Source organism: Andrographis paniculata, unplaced genomic scaffold (genome assembly GCF_009805555.1).
Source record: "Andrographis paniculata isolate CXL003 unplaced genomic scaffold, ASM980555v1 Contig78END, whole genome shotgun sequence".
In the NCBI taxonomy this organism is placed as follows: Eukaryota; Viridiplantae; Streptophyta; class Magnoliopsida; order Lamiales; family Acanthaceae; genus Andrographis; species Andrographis paniculata.
The window spans coordinates 2333592-2351444 of NW_026137615.1; the positions used below are offsets into that span (position 1 = coordinate 2333592).

The window sequence follows — 17853 nt, forward strand, 5'->3', positions numbered from 1 at the left end:
TACTTATCACCTACTTGTGGTTTAGAATGTATGTATTATTTAATTTTTATATATAATTTAAAATTACATGAAATATTATTGTATTTTCAAAATATTGCAAAAAATAATTTTAGGAGATTTTATTTAATATTTAAAAAATATATATAATGTGCAATGTTTTCTAAAATACGAGGGAACATTGTGCAATATCTAAATGACGGAGGAGTATGAGATTAATTTTTCAAACCGTAAGTGGATTATAAATAATTTTGTGTATTTGTTCTGATTTGGTCCCTCTTATTGTATATATTGGTCAAATGTTCTTTTCTTTTATATTTTGTTAACATCGAGTGATATGACAATAAATATTTTTGAGTTTGTTTTTAGTTTTTTTTTTTTTTAGTATATAACCATTATGCAATTTCTAAATCATGGAGGAGTATGGTGTTAGGCTTTCCAAAGTACATGTGTATTATAAACAATTTTGCATATTTATTATGATTTTGATCCCTCTTATTGTATATATTGTCGGAAAGATTCTTTTCTTTTATATTTTTTGAACAAGGAGTGATATTTGGCGACAATAAATATTTTAGAGTTTTTGTTTTAGTTTTCTAATGTATAATCATTAGGGTGTTTTATAAAAATATATTATTTTCACACAAAAAAATTACATTTAGATTACTTTTCCAACTAAAAGTAAAAAATAAAACTAGATTTTTAAAGAACAAACTTTTGTAGGGTTTTAATTATTTAGATTTATGTATAAATATGTTGGGTCTTTTTAGACAAATTGTTATCTAATTTTTATAAAAATTATAAAAATAAATGATTGATCAATTATTTTTTTATTTTTTTTTTTAAAAAAATTATTTAAAATATTTTACAAAACTTGCGTACAGAGAAAATGACTTTTGGTGCGGATAAGGTGGCACGGCTTGGCACCGATACCCTTAGAAGCCGAAAATTTGCACCAAAATTGTGAAAAATATTTTTGGAGTTTTATTATATTTCATACAAAAATAATAAAATTTAGAGCCTGATTAATATTTTCTTTTACTTATTTGTTCATGTGCTTTCTTCTTAAATATATTTAATTTTAATATATTTAAAAAATTCATATCTAATTGTAATTTTTATTTAAAATAAAAAAATTGTTTAAACACTATTTTGCACGATTAATTCTATATATTTAAAAACTCATAAGGCATGGTTGTTCGTTCCTAATATTAAATTTCATTTAAAAAAATTATTCAAACATTATTTTTCACAATTAATTTTAATATGCTTAAAAATATGTAAGTAAATACACTATTTAAATTTTATTTAAAAATAAAAATATTATTTAAGTACACCATTAATTTAAATACATATTAAATAAAATTATAAGAAGGCACGATTTTATGCCTTAGCTTTAAAATTATTATTAAAAAAAAAATATAAAAATAAGAGATTCTTAATTTTCGCACCTATTTATAAATCTATAATTAAAAATAAAATAAAAATAAGTGAGAGATGCTAATTTCCGCGCCTCACGACATTATATTTTTTCTGTTTTACAATGATATAATTAATAAATAATTAAGAACGTACTAATAAAATAATTATCATATAATAAAATTAATTATATATTAAAATTTTAAAAATTATAAATTAAATTTTTAAAAATAATATTAAATAATTAAGAACATACTAATAAAATAATTATCATATAATAAAATTAATTATATATTAAAATTTTAAAAATTATAAATTAAATTTTTTAAAATAATATTAAATTGTATAATTTTTTATTTTAAAAAAATAACATAAGACGAAAATAGAAACGCGATACGAGAAGTCGGACGGAGGGGAGGTAGTACTATATTCTCAGGAAGGAATCGTCGTATGCTCATGGAACCATGGCCGCCGGAATCGTTGGAACCCTAGCCACCGTAATTGTTGTGTGCTCTTGGAGGTTGCAAAGAAAAGGACCTCTGGACTCAGTTATATTTGGCAGGTTAGTTAAAGGATCATTGCTTATACTTCCGATTGAATCATTACGTAACGATATATTTAGAGGCGAGCGCGAAGAAGGAGAGCAAGTCATAATCGATGATTGATAGATGACAAGATTATATTTATTCTTCCACTTCTCAAAACGACTGCCTCAGACTCGTCTCCACTTCACTCTTCTCCACCTCCCACTGCCTTCAGCTTCTTAGTGTCTTAATCAGAATTCTTGTTGTTATAGATTTTCAAAGCCGAGGATATGTTTTCTAGTAGTGTTCTAATCAGAATGCTTCGTAGTAGCTGTCAGGATATGGCTGATTGTGTTTGGGTATGCTATTAATTTAATTTCATGGAAACTTCTAGTGTTTGTTGCTATGCTAGTTCAATTTATATCATTTTGTCGAGTGATACTTGTTATCAATTCGTGATTTATGTTAAGCACAACCTCCCATTCTTACAGTTTAGCTGTTTGCTATGTTTAGTTCTTGTAGGAAAGGACATTGGGGAAATTGATGATGGCCCTATAGAAAAAGGAATAAACTTACAACAATCGAAGTTGTTGGGGAAATGAATGATTCTCTGCCAATTTCAGTTGTATCGTCTCTCCGATACTCCGACTGTAACTTTATTTCATTTTGTTTATGCATTCTTTGTTTTATTTTTCTGGAGATTTTTCTTTGGCTAATGCTCGGAAAAATTAGTAATTAATCTAATTCATTTTCTAGTTCAAAATGAACATACTATACAAGACTAACCTAATTATATAATAAATCGTAGCAAAATTTACTGCATAAACATAAATCAAATGTTTAGAACAGTAACCTACATTACAAAGATATAAAACTGATTTGAGTGCCACATAGTTTGTGGGTGGTGTTATTCATTTGGTGGTATGGACAATTGTATTAAATTGGACAAGAGTAATATAATTGGTGTGTTGTAGAACTAGGGAATTTGATTATTTGTTTTTGTAATATTTTAGGAGCTGGATTTCTATGACATATGGCTTGTGTCGTTCTAGGTTTGCGAAGAAAAATTGACTACAATGAAACAGGAGTTAGAAGCATTGAACAAAAAGATAACTTACAAGAACTTTTCAATCCTGCTGCAAGATGAAGGTTGAACCAAGCGCCGGTAGGACAATAGCTTTGGTAAATGAGCACTTAGAATAGAGGGCCTCTTGCAGGTTTATTCATTTGGATATGTAGGTGGATATTCTTGGCTTGTGAACTTTTTCCCAAAGTAGGGGCTTAAGAGCATGTTGCTATTTATATTTTTTCTTTAGTTGCTATTTTGTTTCAGTATCTGTGTTATGTTGGCGGAACTAAAAGTGGATTAAGAGCCTTCTAGTGAATTATTGACAAAAGTTGTTGAAGAACTATTTGAAGAATTCCGAAGCACTAGACTTGACATCTCACAACCATATTTCAAGAAAGCTCACAGATGGAAAGCAGGTGTCATTCCTATTCTTAGAGTTTTATTTTGTGGCTTTGTGTTATTTGGGAGTATGACTAGCATTTCTTTTATCATGAAGTGAAAGGCATAAAATTATCTCATAATAGGAATCTGATAATGAACTATAGGATCCGGAGGATTTATCGGTGCCCTTTCATTGATCATATATATACTCCCTTATGCCGGTGCCCCTCCTCAAATATGTTTTTATATTGTGTGCAGAGCAAATGACTATGGGCAAGGTAAGTTCCTTTTGTCTCACTAGATGCCTTCTCATGAATGTTTTCTTTTTTTTGTCTTCTCATGAATGTTGTTTCAAAATGTGTGCAGCAATTTGCATCATGTTGGGGATGTACTTAAACAATGCTCAGAAATTCAGATTGAGACTTTATTCATTGATGAAATGCTTAACGATTGACCAAGACATATAGCAGTGTATTTGTTATGGGATAACCTTAGAACTGTCGAGGATCTGACCACATACAGCCGTAGCACATTCCATGAGCATTCATTTGCTGCTAAAACCAAGAGTTGGCTGGAGGCCTATGCATTCAGAAGGAATGCTTTTCTTGTACTTGCGGGGACATCCATGGTAATCGGTGATGGCATTCTCAATCCTGCTATATCTGGTACCTACCTTCGCTTATCGGCAATTTCCATATGTTCAACAAAGTAAATGGACTATCTATGTATACACATATGTGTGTATATATATATATATATATATCGATATATTGAGGCTGTCATTAGCCCATAATCAAGCATATTCCAAGCTGATTATATATAAACTTGATCTTGCTAACCAAGAATAAATGCAACAGTTCTTTCTGGCTCTGGAGGGATAAATGTGAAGCTGCAACCTCATATGTGCAATGGTATGATTCTCAACAAACTAAAGTGTCGCCTGTAATTATTAGCACTCTTTTGTTCCTACTATTTTTTTTTTTTTTTGTCTGCATTAGCCGTGTGTATCTTCATACAAATTTGGGCAATGTGCACTTTGATGCAGATATGGTTGTGCTTGTTGTTGTAGTCATATTAGTTGGATTGTTCAGCATGCAACACTATGATACAAATAGAACTGGTAAAAACTGATCCGATACGATAACCCGGCACGAAATAATTGGGTTTGGGTCAATTTTGACCGGATTATGTATATGGGTTGATACGAATTCGATACGATAATAAATGGATTGGGTCGGATTACGGTTAAGGCTCTCAACTCGAACCCGACACGACAACCTGATTGTAATATATTAAAATAATTATAATTTAATAATTTTTTCATAAATTAATTTAAACTAAGTTCAATTTTAAATAATTCAACATAATTTACGCTCAAATCAATAAAAATTAACGACAATACGACAAAAAATAATTTAATTTGAATAAAAAATTTCGATTTAATTATGTATACGGGTCAACGTGAATCAATTCGAATCCGTCATGACAATAAATAGGTCGGATTATGGTTGAATAATTTGGCCCGTCTAAAATATTCAACTCAACACGAATCGACTGTAAAAATTGCTTAAGGGACTGATCATGTGCTACTCTGTAGTTTTGCTGCAGTCTTGATTGTAGTTGTATTCTTATTTATTGATTGATTTTCTCTTTACTGTTTGTGTTGTTCTTTCTTTTAGAATTTTGTCAATGCTTAGATATTAAACCGTTCTATCATCTACAGCTCAGTCTCAATTATTATTATTATTATTATTATTATTATTATTTATTATTATTATTATTATTATTATTTTTGTATGAATGAATTAATATTCAAATATAAAAAATATTATTATATTTTGGCACGTAAGATTGCACCAGCATAGTTTATTTAGTAGCTCTACTTTCAGCGCCAACATATTTTATTATTTATTTTTATTTTTATTTTTTATACTGTTTTCAGTGTCAATATATTTTATTATTTATTTTAATTTTAATTTTTCGCACCAATTTCGACGTCAATACATTTTATTTTAGTTTTTGGCTCCACTTTCAGTGCCTAAAATTTTATTTTATTTTTTTGTTTCAAATTTAGTGCAATATTCGATGACTCAACTTTATATTGGTTTTCATGACTATTTTTTTTGGTGCAGGGCACCGTCCTTCGGCTTCGTACAAATCGTAGGTTTCACGCAATAAATAAAATATATTTTGTGTATTTTTACTAAAAAATACAATAAAATGTTATGTAATTTACCCAAAAAGTTGTATGTTTTTTTTCATTAATATTATAAAACATACTATAATATATACATGTATTTATATATAATATATAATATATATTTTATTTATTATTATATTTTATTTATTCATAATAAAACATCATTATTTTTATTACTAATGATTTTTAGAAGATTCTACATGAATAGTTGATATCCAAACCATCAAAATATTATTATTATTATTATTATTATTATTGTTGTTGTTGTTAATTTAATTGGGCTCGATTAACTATATTAATTTGATGGTATCTAAATTGAAGTATTTTTATTTTTATTAATGTGAATTACATTGATTGATTGTTAACACTTTAAAAATAATAAATAAATAAATAAATTTGAATGCGATCTAAGGACTTGATGCAGCAATGTGTTTAATACAGATATGATGTTACATTTTTATCTTATATTTTATTTAGAATATTTTATAAATTGTCTTTAATAAAATAAAATAAGATTATTACAGTATAAATAAAGAAAAACACATTAATATTAAAATATATCAAATTTAAAGTGGTACTAAAATTTTATTACAACATAAGTCAATGGCCAGAAAACAAAATACATCAATTCCAGCACAGCTCATATAAACACACATTTGATTAAATACAATACAAAAATCACTCGAATCTTCTAAAAAATAAAAGGACATAACACCCTATTTCTAAGCATTGAACTGATTGTTTAGAGGGAAAGGCTTACAGTTGGATAGATCCATAGACTTCCTATTCTAAATGGACGGCATCCATTGGATTTTAAATAAATGATAACCCACGAAATGTGGGTTGGGTTCATGGTCGTTTCCGTCGACGGTAGACCTTCAAAAAGAGACGACCATGCACCACCTCATTCATTCCATCCTCTATGCAGCTTTCTTGTTTACCTGGCACGAGTTCGGCCACAGGTCTGGAGACATCCATTCTCTCCTCGGAGATACCTCCCATCGGCTTGCTAAATCCTAAACCATTGAAATGAAATATTAAACTAAAAAAACGTTGAAAACCATATGACATATAAAAGATCAGATGTAAAGAAAATTGTAAAATAGAGAAAGAAAACACTGTACCAGGATGCGGGCTTATAGGGTCCTCTTGTTTCATAAGCACAATTTCTGCCTCCGTTGGGATTGCCACGTTTCATGGGTTAACTTTAATCCATCGAAGTAACCGTGCGTCCCTTAGCAACTCACTCCGTCAGCTACTAAGGCAGACTTCCCGACTCGGCCAAACACCACAAATACCAAAAGCTTTCAAAGAGAGAAACAACTAGAGAGAGAATGTGTGGAGACAAATTATAAACACTTGATTGCCAATGCTGAGTGAATACATAAGTGAATACAAATGAGAAGAGTGGGGCTCTTTTATAGGCCAAGGACTCTACCAGATTATTCTAGAATGTACAACTATCACAGCGAGATGTACAACGATTCTATAACACTTTCCAAAATAATTTCTGAATATGCTAAGGAATATTCTCTTTTCAAAATGGTCAGAATATGCTATGGAATATTTCCTTTTTAAAATAGTCTGTATATGCTAAGGAATATTCTCTTTTCAAAATGGTCAGAATATACTAGGGAATATTCCCTTTTTAAAATAGTCTGAATATGCTAGGGAATATTCCCCTTCCAAATCGGTCAGAATATGCTAGGGAATATTCCAAGTCTAGAACCTTCCGCCACCAAAATTGAGTGAATTTTTTTGCACAACTGAAAATTCTAAGTATGGGAAAACCATTGTACCGCAACAACCTCGATCGTGACAATTCTCCCCCACCTAAACCTAGATGTCCTCGTCAAGTCCTTGCTAAGGGCACACAATTACTTCGACGGATTGAAGTTAACCCGTAACATAGAGTTTGGAGGCATCCATTCTTTCTAAGGAGATATTTCCCATCGACTTGCCAAATCCTAAACCATTGAGCTAAAATATTAAACTAAAGAAAGATTGAAACCATATGACATGCAATTTACATTGATTTTTCTCAAATGCAATTAAAACCAATAGGATAATAAGAAGAAAAGTACATAATAACAAAAAAGTACTTGATCTCTGAATCAATGACACTCCAAAATCATTTGAATCTTAAACTTATTTGAATATTCAAATCATAATGAACTAGATACCAAAAGTACAATATCCATGACTTGAAAAGAAAAACCTCTGTATCAAATTTCACAGTTTTCTCAACATAGATTCATGGTTTTTTTTTTTTTTTTTAAATCAAAGAAGTACATTGCTGCAAAGGACAACAGACATGTGTGTCTATGCATTGTTAATAATTTCAACGACACTTTACTCACAATCTATATGTTATAAATTATTTTAAAATTTACCATTCAAAGCAAATTCATCACCTTTTGAGAAGTTTCAACCATATAAATTAAGAAAAAAAATCAAAATAACTTGGATATATACTTAGATCCATCAATCTTGCGCAAAATTACAGTTTCCAAACAGTATCAGACAGTACACCAATTTAAAAAAATTCACTCGTAAATATATACCAACAATAATTTCATAGACAAAAGATCCATCAAAACAAGACAAGAAAAAATACTCATTCAACACAAGAGTCAAATGCAAGGCATAACGAAAAATACAACAAAAGCAACATGACAAAATATATATATTGGATTTAAGGTGCAAAAAAATTCAGCGACATCGAGCAATATAATCTAGAAAGACCTGAAACATACCTATGGAGACGGAAGCTTTAGGTGAAATCTAATCGCAGACTACGGAACTTCTATGCGAATGCAAGGGGTATATATAGCACCCCATATCTTAGATTAGGGTTTAGTTCCAAAATCATAAACCGAAGGCGGCAAAAATTGCTTTGATGAAGGCGAGCAAAAAAATAATAAAAGCGCAAACACGTTTATAAAAGCATAAAAGCGTATTTAACAATTAAATTTTAGACACGCCTATTAAACATGAGTCGTGCTTGATTAACAACATAAATAATGAATAATTGATATTATTAAATTATTCTTACAAATATGATTTTTCAACATAACAGTTATTATTTGATTACAATTACATGAATTGAATATAACATAAGTAAATATGAAAAACCACACATTCACAAAATGACGACAAACCTAAAACGTGAAGCTTTCTAACCGTGGAAAGTGTTGGTATGTAAAAATGCAATACAGGTACCATTTTACAACTGAAACGATCAAAATTTCATCAATGCCCACCTAGTCCACAACCTTTGGTTGTATACTTGAACCAAGAATATTCATACATAAGTAATGCACACTGTCTACATGATAAATCAAGAACTACCATACAGATCTTCAATCTAGAAGAGTGTTTATTCCACAATAGGAAATGTTTAACCAACATGAACAACAGCATCCCTTCTTGCAGAGATTTGAGCCGTTGAAAACTTCCAACTCTTAAGATCAAAACACCAATTTTCAACATGAAACTGCATTTATATCCCAACTAGATGCAGTTTTCCTTGGAAAAATGTTCTCCAGTTAAATAGTCAATGCTTTACCACATCATGAATGTAAAAACTTTCTTGTTTCAACTTTCAGATAAATGAACTTCTCAGGAACTCTCTTCCTGTCTACTGGAAATGCCTACAAAAGTAATGGCCCCAATTGTTTATCTATTTCCGCTAATTTTATTTCTTTATTTAGTTATGTTGCTACTCTTGGCCTTATTATTTCGTAATGAATTAATACAATCAAGAAGCACGGGAAAACCACATTGGATTTGTTGGTTTTTGAACTAAGTTTCTTGCTCGTAGGCAAAGCCATTATAAGCAGGGGTGATGCATGGGATATAATTTAGTTGACAAAACAAGGATCAACAAGCATAACAGAGGAACTAAGGGAATGCATGGGATATAAAAGATGAGTTGCGCGATCCCCAAACACCTATTTCAAATTACACAGCATACAGAACCTTTAGTCCTACTTTAAAGTCAAATTATATAGTAGATGCAAAATAACAACGATACCACAATAAACCTGGAAAAATAGGAGTTTCACTTTTTCTGAAACGGAATTGGTAGCATCAGCTAGTGTTCTATCATCTAATATATCGATATCATTCGAGAGGCCCTACCTCCTTCATAATGTCAGCATTTTTCCTGCATTCTGTTAATTAATTGGTTCTTCTTACAAAGGGTATATGAGATGGCTCTTATTACGATAAACCAATATGTAACTTGTACAGAATCTCAAGATTTGAATCAATGAATATGTAAAACTAAAAATTCATCAGACAAAAACTACGGTTTCATACCAAATGTAACTTATGAAACCACTTGACAATACCCATCAAATTCAGACTATTAATTGTAACAAATCAGACATTAAAAAGAGATACACAAAACACGTACACCTACGAGCATTCTTGTGAAAATTGAAGGGGCAGTGTGTAGTGCTAAAACCGGTCATTTGCTAACGAGCATCATATTGTTATTGACAAATGCAAAAAAAAAATAAAAAATCAGATTCATTTCAAGCATTGGAAAAACAGAGGAAACAGATTAAGAGTGGTGAAGCTATCTCACTATGCTGGATGAATTGGAAGTTTCACCTGTCTTTGTTTTAGGTTGCATCTGCAGCACCACCGTACACAAGTAGGGTAGGGATCAAGGATTAATTTGTGTTTGAGAGCAGACTTGTGAGGAAGAGAATCCTCTGCCATGGTTGAATAGAGAAGAAAAGTTCTCGAGCATGTGCAGTTCCCAATCATGGTTGGAAATTGGAATTCCAAAACAACGCCAAGCTTCCTGCCTTCAACAGTTCAACTATTATTCGTGTGGGAAGCAAATATATATAAAATAAGGAAATTTTGTCCCAAAACTTGCATAAAAAATGGAAAAAGCAAACAATAGGGCACAATTTCAAGATAATGCAATAATGGGAAGCAATATGACTTGGATTGTCAATTCATACCATGCATTTGTGTTATAATAACATACTTTTGTGCCAAGATGATAGATCAATTGTGGTATGGCTAAGAAACACCAAATGAATGAATGGAAATACTCTTTAACCATTGTGGTAGGCTCATCATATGTATTCTATACCTCCTCATCCATATTTGGACTATGGTATACATCTGTCATTATTTACACATCAGATGTCGATTGATAGATTTTAATGGGAATGGTCCTTATCTTGTGACTCGAAAGAAAGTTTCTCTGGTAGATAGGGGGAATAAGAACTTCTTTCCCTGACAAAATCTAAAAACAAGAATATTGAATCAAAAATACCGATTCAAATCCAATATAACTCAACTAATGAGAAGTAGTACAATTCGCTTACAACATAATTCAATTAGTATGAAGCAATACTACTTACTTACAATGTAAACCAACAAATGAGAATCATTACAACTCAATTTCAATTCCAATATACCCAACAAATAGAAATCAGCACAGCTCAATTTCAATCCCAACATAACCCAATAAATGGGAAGCAAAAAGCCTCAATTCCAACTAAACCAAAAACCCCCAACATGTGATCAAACATTGTACAAAACTTACTTAAATATTTTTGAGACAAAACAAGCAGCACCTTGTTTGCCGCGCAAAACCTACATCAAAATCCCGGTGGTCTAGGGGGGAAAGCCTTCCAACTGGACGGATTCATCGAGCTCCTATTCTGAGATGATTGGGCTTCTTTGGAACCCCCTCCCTCTCCATCCATTGGGATGCTTCCAAGTCCCAAGGCAACATTTCTCTCATTGGGAAAACTTTCTATAGGCTTGTTGAATCCTAAAAGTAGGAAGTGGAAGATTAAACTAAAGAAATATTGACAGCTATATGGCATAAAATCTATATTAGTTTTTCTCAAATGTAGTCTAAACCAATAAGAATGACAAAATAGAAAGCAAAAACTAAGCAAAATGTATCAACACCGTTCAATTAGCAATTGCAAGAATTTAGAGTGCTTTGAAATATAATATGTAAGAAAATGTTGAAATAAAGTAAGTTGACAGTGTACCAGGTGGTGGCATCATCGGCCTCACAGGGGTCAGTTTTGCAATGCGGTGGCTGGCACTAAATGGGGCTCCATCAAGATCAATGAATCCCCGTTTCCTTCCTATGATTGGCTCCTTTCCCTTGTCATTTCTTTTTGCTTTATCATTTCCTGCATCTTGCAAATTATAATAATGCAGACAATAAATTAGCTTTGGGCATATAAGAAGCCCCATATGCAACTTCATAAGGAAGATAATTTGCACAAAATCTGAATCGAAGGGAAAAGTAATATGCACGAAAGAAAGCTATAATATTTGTGTTTCAAGATCAACTCAGAATAGATTATTTGCATATTCACATTTTGGCCATGAGAACACACAATAATAAATATTAGTCAATTTACTATAGCAACAAAACAAAGGTCAGAAAGAGAAAAACAAAATGCAGTGAAGATTGAAAACATGTTGTGATCTATAGATTACTCTCACACTGCAGTAGACATGCGAAAATGGTTTGAGCCAACAGTTTGTCAAAATGGCAAGCTGCCGTTTCCTTCTTTATAGGTACTATTTCCAATCATTTTGATTTTTTTTCAATTATATATTTATTTAGAAAAAAAAAAATTTACATTATAAGCTGCTATAATAAAATTTACGAAATACAAAAATTAGCATGCAAAATTCAAATACTTTTCATATTCAAATTATAATTTATTTTATTCTTACAAGTTACATTACAAAAGTTACAGCTCTTAATATATAAAGAAGTTACAATCCAACTTATGAATGCAACTAAAATAATAGAAACAAAAATGCATGCATTAAATCTTTTGGATTCATTTTGATTTTTTTTAGAAATAAATAATCCTAAACATGCTGGATTTACAAATTATGAAATTGAAACCAAATCTGAAAATTTTCGGTTTTAGTTACGGTTTTTCCACAGATACATTTCTTTTTTCACAAGGTTACACTTCGAACAAAAAACCAATGGTTAGAGCACATGTTTCAAAATATTTGACCAACAAATCTACACAACAATATCAATTTTGCCAATGAATATATACTAAAATAGAACACTATGGTATTTATCTTCAACATTAGAAAACTAGAGGAAATGAGTAGAGAGGTGCAAGTTATCATACCACAAGGGATATTGGAAACAACCCCAGCATGAGTCCAAGCATCGTTGTTCAGCAGACGCATTGGATAGATAAAGCAGGTTCTTTCACAGCCACTTGGGTCATATACTTGAACAAAAAAATGTCCCTCCTTCACGTAACTAAATACCAAGGAACATCCCTTCTCGAGATCATGGCTCCTATGAAACTTTTTCCATCCCTCCGCAAATGATAATGTATTTTCGACATAGGAAAGAGTCACAGGCCATATCTGCCCACATATATCCTCAAGTAGGACTTCTACGCCCACCAAGTGCTCCACTCTTGGAGCAAATGAAGCTGGCAAGTGCTGCAATAACATCAAAATTAGTGCCTAAACAAAAAAATTGCAGAAATCATATAGAAGAATTTTATCTACATAAACCAACAGGTTGGCTACTAGACATCCCAAAAAGTAATCATTTATTACTCAACAAGTTGGCAGGTGGTAAGAGGATACTTGCTTAAAGGATCAATTACTTTACGTTCAGTAATTGTTCGCCAAATGATTTTTTCATCCCATAATAACATTTGATACACATTACCATGTTATTACAAGCATCATAATGAACCAAGTATATACCAAACATTAAGACTTAAAAATAGACCAAACTTCAACATGGATGAGAGAGTTTGTACCAGTGACTGGGAGAAGTCGGCATCATGCAGTACATGCACAAAACAGGGAGTTGAAGGTGATAACTCCTGCAGAAGTTGAGATATGGAGCCCTCATGAAGCACTAGTCCTCTATAGGCCATTTTTTTTGCTTTTTCACCTTGATAATTCTAAAAGTTACGAGAAGTATCATGAACTCCATATAAGATAAAAAGTCAAGATCAATGAAAATAAGAATATTCAAGAATGCACTAAGAGCACACCAGTAAACAAGCACTTGAAATTGTCTATGAATCAATGACATTCCAAAATCATTTAAATCTTAAATTTAATTGAATATTTAAATTTAAATGAACTACCTAGCTATAGTACAATATTCAAGACTTGAAACAACCTCTATATCAAGATTCATATAGTTTTTATTTAAAAATAAACTAAAATAAAAAACAAAACTCAAGGGGAACCTTGTTGCAAAGGTATCATCACACTTTTTTTGGATAGATTTCAATGGTACTTTACTCCTGATCCATATGCTAGATATTATTATAAAAATTAATCATTCAAAGCAAATTCATCATGTTTTGAGAAATTCCAACATTTATTCCATGTTAAGCAAGAAAAAATAATCATATATAAGTTGTATATATTCATAGATCCACCCAATCTAGCGCCAAGTCGTAGCTTCCCAAGCAACATCACTTAGTACGCCAATATAAAATATTAAACTCATAAATCCATACCAAAAAATGAATTTACAGAAAAAAGATACATCAAAACAAGATAAGAAAAAAGTAGATCGTAAAAACTCATTCAAACACAAGGTCAAACACAAAGCATAGGCGAAGAATACAACAAAAGCAACATGAAATATATATATATTGACTTTAAGGGGCAAAAAATCTTAGCGACATAAAGCAATATAATCTAGAAAGACCGGGAACATACCTATGGAGAGAGACGAAAAAATGAAAATGTGAAATCTAATCGCAAATTAAGGATTTCTTTGCGTGCGGATGCTGGGGGTATATATAGCACCCCATTTTTCAGATTAGGTTTAGCTTCCAAATCGAAAACTGGAGGCGGCAAAAAATGCCTACAGTAGAGGCAAACAAAAAATAATAAAAGCGCAAACACGTTTATAAAAGCATAAAAACGTGTTGAACGATTAGATTTTAGACACATATATTAAACAACAGTCGTGCTTGATTGACAACATAATGATGAATAATTAATAGTTATTATTCTAAGTTTCTGAAAAATACGATCTTTTAACATAACAGTTATTATTTGGGCAAGAAAGCTTCCTAAATTCTGCATGCAATTGTAATCTAGAATTGCTAAAAACATACTTTGGGAAAAAGAACGGAAGCGACGATGAAAATCTCAAAGCTAATCAGAGGGTAAAGTTGTTGTAAGAGGATGTCAAGGCTATATATAGCACCCCTTGTTTCAAGTTAGGTTTTGGCTTCCAAAATTAAAACCGGGGATGGAAAAATGCCTTCAATAAATTAAAAAATAAAATATAAAAGCGCAAACACGTTTTTAAAAGTATAAAAAATGTATTGAACAATAAATTTGAGACGCATTTACCAAATAAGGGCCATGTTTGATCGACAACATAGATGATGTATAATTAATAGTATCCTATCATTGTGCAAATATGATCTTTCAACACAATACTATAAAACTATTATTTCATTACACAAACCAGTCATACCATAAGTAATACTTCTTCCGTCTTAATTTGTTTGCTATTATTTATATTTTGAGATGTTCCAATATGTTTTACAACTTTCTTTACTTTATACTAAATTTTATCTTTGTCTTCTTATCAATAAAATTTATAAAATCATCAAATGAAAAATAAAGGCAAAATGGTCAAAACTCTATCAAAATTATACCACCTGAAATGTCGTGCTAAAACAAATAACTAGCAAATAAAGTGGGACATAGGCAAGATAATATAAGAACAGCCACAAATTCACAAACCAATCACAATCCTAAAATGTGAAACTTTCTCCCAAGTTGGAAAGAGAAACGTATGTGAAAATACAATCCAAGTACCAAATTCAAATCGCAACAATCAAAGTTTCAGCAACGCTCACCTAGTCTACAGCCTTTGGTTGTATGGTTGAACCAAGCATATTGATACATAAACTATGCATAAATTTATAAATGACAAATCAAGGGCTACAACATGAACAACATCACTTTTTGCGAGATTTGCACTTTGAATAACTTCATTTCTTAAGACCAAAACAAAAAATTTCAGAACGAAACTGCATTTATATCCTAACCAGGTGCATTTTTCGTGGAAGATTGTTCTCTTGACAAATAGTCAATGCTTACCACGACATGAATTTAAAAACATTCTTGTTTCAAGTTTAACATATATATCCTTCTCCCTTTCTCCTGGAAACACCTGCAAAAGTTATGGCCCCAATATTCTCTCTATTTCTGCTATATTTATTTATTTAAGAACAAGAATATTGAATCAAACATAGGACTCAAATCAATATAATTAAACAAATGAGAAGTAGTACGATTCACTTACAACATAACTCAATAAATATGAAGAATTACGACTTACTTACAATATAAACTAACAAATGAGAATGATTACAACCAAATTTCTCTGCAACCAACAAATAGGAAGCAATACATCTTAATTTTAATTCCAATGTAACCCAAAAAATAGGAAGCAATACATCTCGATATCAATTCCAATATAACCCAACAAATAGAAAGCAGCACAGCTCAATTTCAATCCCAACATAACTAAATCAGTGGGCAACAAAACAGCTCAATTCCAACACAACCCAAAAACGCATGTTAAACATTGTACAAAAATTACTTAAATATTTTTTAGAAAAAAAAAAAAAAAAACGCAGCACCTGGTTGCCACACGAAACCTACATCAAAATCCCGGTGGTCTGGAGGGAAAAACCTTCCAATGGGATGGATTCATTGAGCTCCTATTCTGAGATGGTTGGGCTTCTTCAGAACCCCCTCCCTCTCCATCCATTGGGATGCCTCCAAGTCCCAAGGCATTATTTCTCTCATTGGGAAAACTTTCTATAAGCTTGCTGAATCCTAAAACCGCAATATTAAACTGAAGAAATATTGACAGCTATAAGGCATAAAATTTATATTAATTTTTCTCAAATGTAGTCAAAACCAATAAGAATGACAAATAGAAAGCAAAATGTATCAACACCATTCAGTTAGCAAGTGCAAGAATTTAGAATGCTTTGAAATAACATACGTATAGAAAAGAGTGAAATAAAGTAAGCAGACACTAGACAATTTACCGGGCGGCGGTATCATAGGCATCATCAGCCTCAAATGGTTCAGTTTTGCAATGCGATGACTGTCACCGGATGGAGTTGCATCAAGATCAAATCCCTGTTTCCTTCCTGTGATCGGCATCTTTTCTTTGTCTTTTCCTTTTCCTTTACCATTCCCTGCATCTTGCAAATTATAACATGAACAATAAATTAGCTTTGGCCGTATAATAAAACCCCATATGCAACTTGATAAGGAGGATTATTTGCACAAAGTCTAAATTGTTGGGAGAAGTAAAATGCACGAAAGAAAGATATAATATTTTTGTTTCAGGATCAACTCTGAGTAGATTGCACATTCACGTTTTGGAAACCAAACAATGTTACTCATGAGAACACAACAATAAAAATTAGCCAATTTACTAAAGCAACAAAACATATGTACGAAAGAGAAAAATACAATGCAGTGAAGACTGGAGACTCAAAATATTCTCACTGAATTGAAAGCTTCATCTTCCCCCTTTTTTTAGGAATCTGGCACCGGTCGTGGATAGCATTTGCAGCGGCACGAAATTTCGAGGAAGAGGATCCTCCTCCGCCATAGTTGAATAGAGAAGGAAGCTTATCGAGAATGTGCGGTTCCCGATCATGGTCGGAAATTGGAATTCCAAAACTTTGGCAAGCTTGCAACAGTGCAATTCTTGTGCGGGTGGAATCGGAATCGGAATTAAAGCAGGTTGAAATTGGAATTTACAGATATATATATCAGTATAAACTACGATCAAACCTGAAACCTCAATTGCAATTTGGAAGGTATTTGCACGTCGTGGGCTTTTCTTAGACCGACCGCTAATATAGTGTATGTTGCTTTTGGGGTAGTTTTTTTTTTTTTTTTTTTTTAATTTTTTTTTTATAGTTTGGTTGAAGTTTGGAGAGTTGTTTATGAGTATTGAGTTAATAGATAATGAATAAAATAATATAAATATGTATTAAATTTAATTGATAAAAATAATATTGTATAATTTGATTATGAATTTATATTATATTTAACGTATATATTTAAATTTTTATTTATTTGTATTATAAAAAATTTTATATTGCATTGTTTTTTCCCCTGTAATTATAATAAGTTAATTTTTTTATGAAAAAATAAATAAATAAATAAAAGTAAGCATTGCAGTAAAAAGTTGA

The 17853-nt window shown here is 31.3% G+C and overlaps 1 protein-coding gene and 1 long non-coding RNA gene across 16 annotated transcripts; one reads left to right on the plus strand and one right to left on the minus strand.

Moving 5' to 3' along the window:
- The first annotated feature begins 1818 nt into the window (after positions 1–1818).
- LOC127239596 (uncharacterized) lies at positions 1819–4617 on the plus strand. Of its 7 annotated transcripts, none has more exons than XR_007836153.1 (6): positions 1819–1978; positions 2213–2299; positions 2454–3425; positions 3555–3668; positions 3757–4055; positions 4248–4616. It is a non-coding gene; the product is annotated as an uncharacterized LOC127239596 (long non-coding RNA). The 7 variants fall into 7 exon arrangements; XR_007836154.1 differs by lacking the exon at positions 2213–2299 and having other exon boundaries at positions 2454–3175; positions 3257–3425; positions 4248–4615; XR_007836152.1 differs by lacking the exon at positions 2213–2299 and having other exon boundaries at positions 2454–2590; positions 2993–3425; positions 4248–4610.
- Positions 4618–9983: 5366 nt separating this feature from the next.
- On the minus strand, positions 9984–17482 carry LOC127240003 (uncharacterized). 9 transcript variants are annotated; one of them, XR_007836282.1, is made up of 6 exons: positions 17159–17480; positions 13402–16848; positions 12748–13072; positions 11626–11778; positions 11166–11396; positions 9984–10410 (listed from the first exon to the last, which is right to left on the minus strand). XR_007836282.1 is itself a non-coding variant. In XM_051258420.1 (6 exons), exons 3-6 carry the CDS (start codon positions 13519–13521, stop codon positions 11221–11223), a joined length of 774 nt encoding a protein of 257 aa, XP_051114377.1. In that variant the 5' UTR covers positions 13522–16464; positions 16690–16848; positions 17159–17480; the 3' UTR covers positions 10896–11220. The 9 variants fall into 9 exon arrangements, 8 of the variants coding, with proteins under 8 accessions (XP_051114377.1, XP_051114375.1, XP_051114373.1 ...); XM_051258420.1 differs by lacking the exon at positions 9984–10410 and having other exon boundaries at positions 10896–11396; positions 13402–16464; positions 16690–16848; XM_051258418.1 differs by lacking the exon at positions 9984–10410 and having other exon boundaries at positions 10896–11396; positions 13402–16471; positions 16690–16848.
- Positions 17483–17853: the final 371 nt, after the last annotated feature.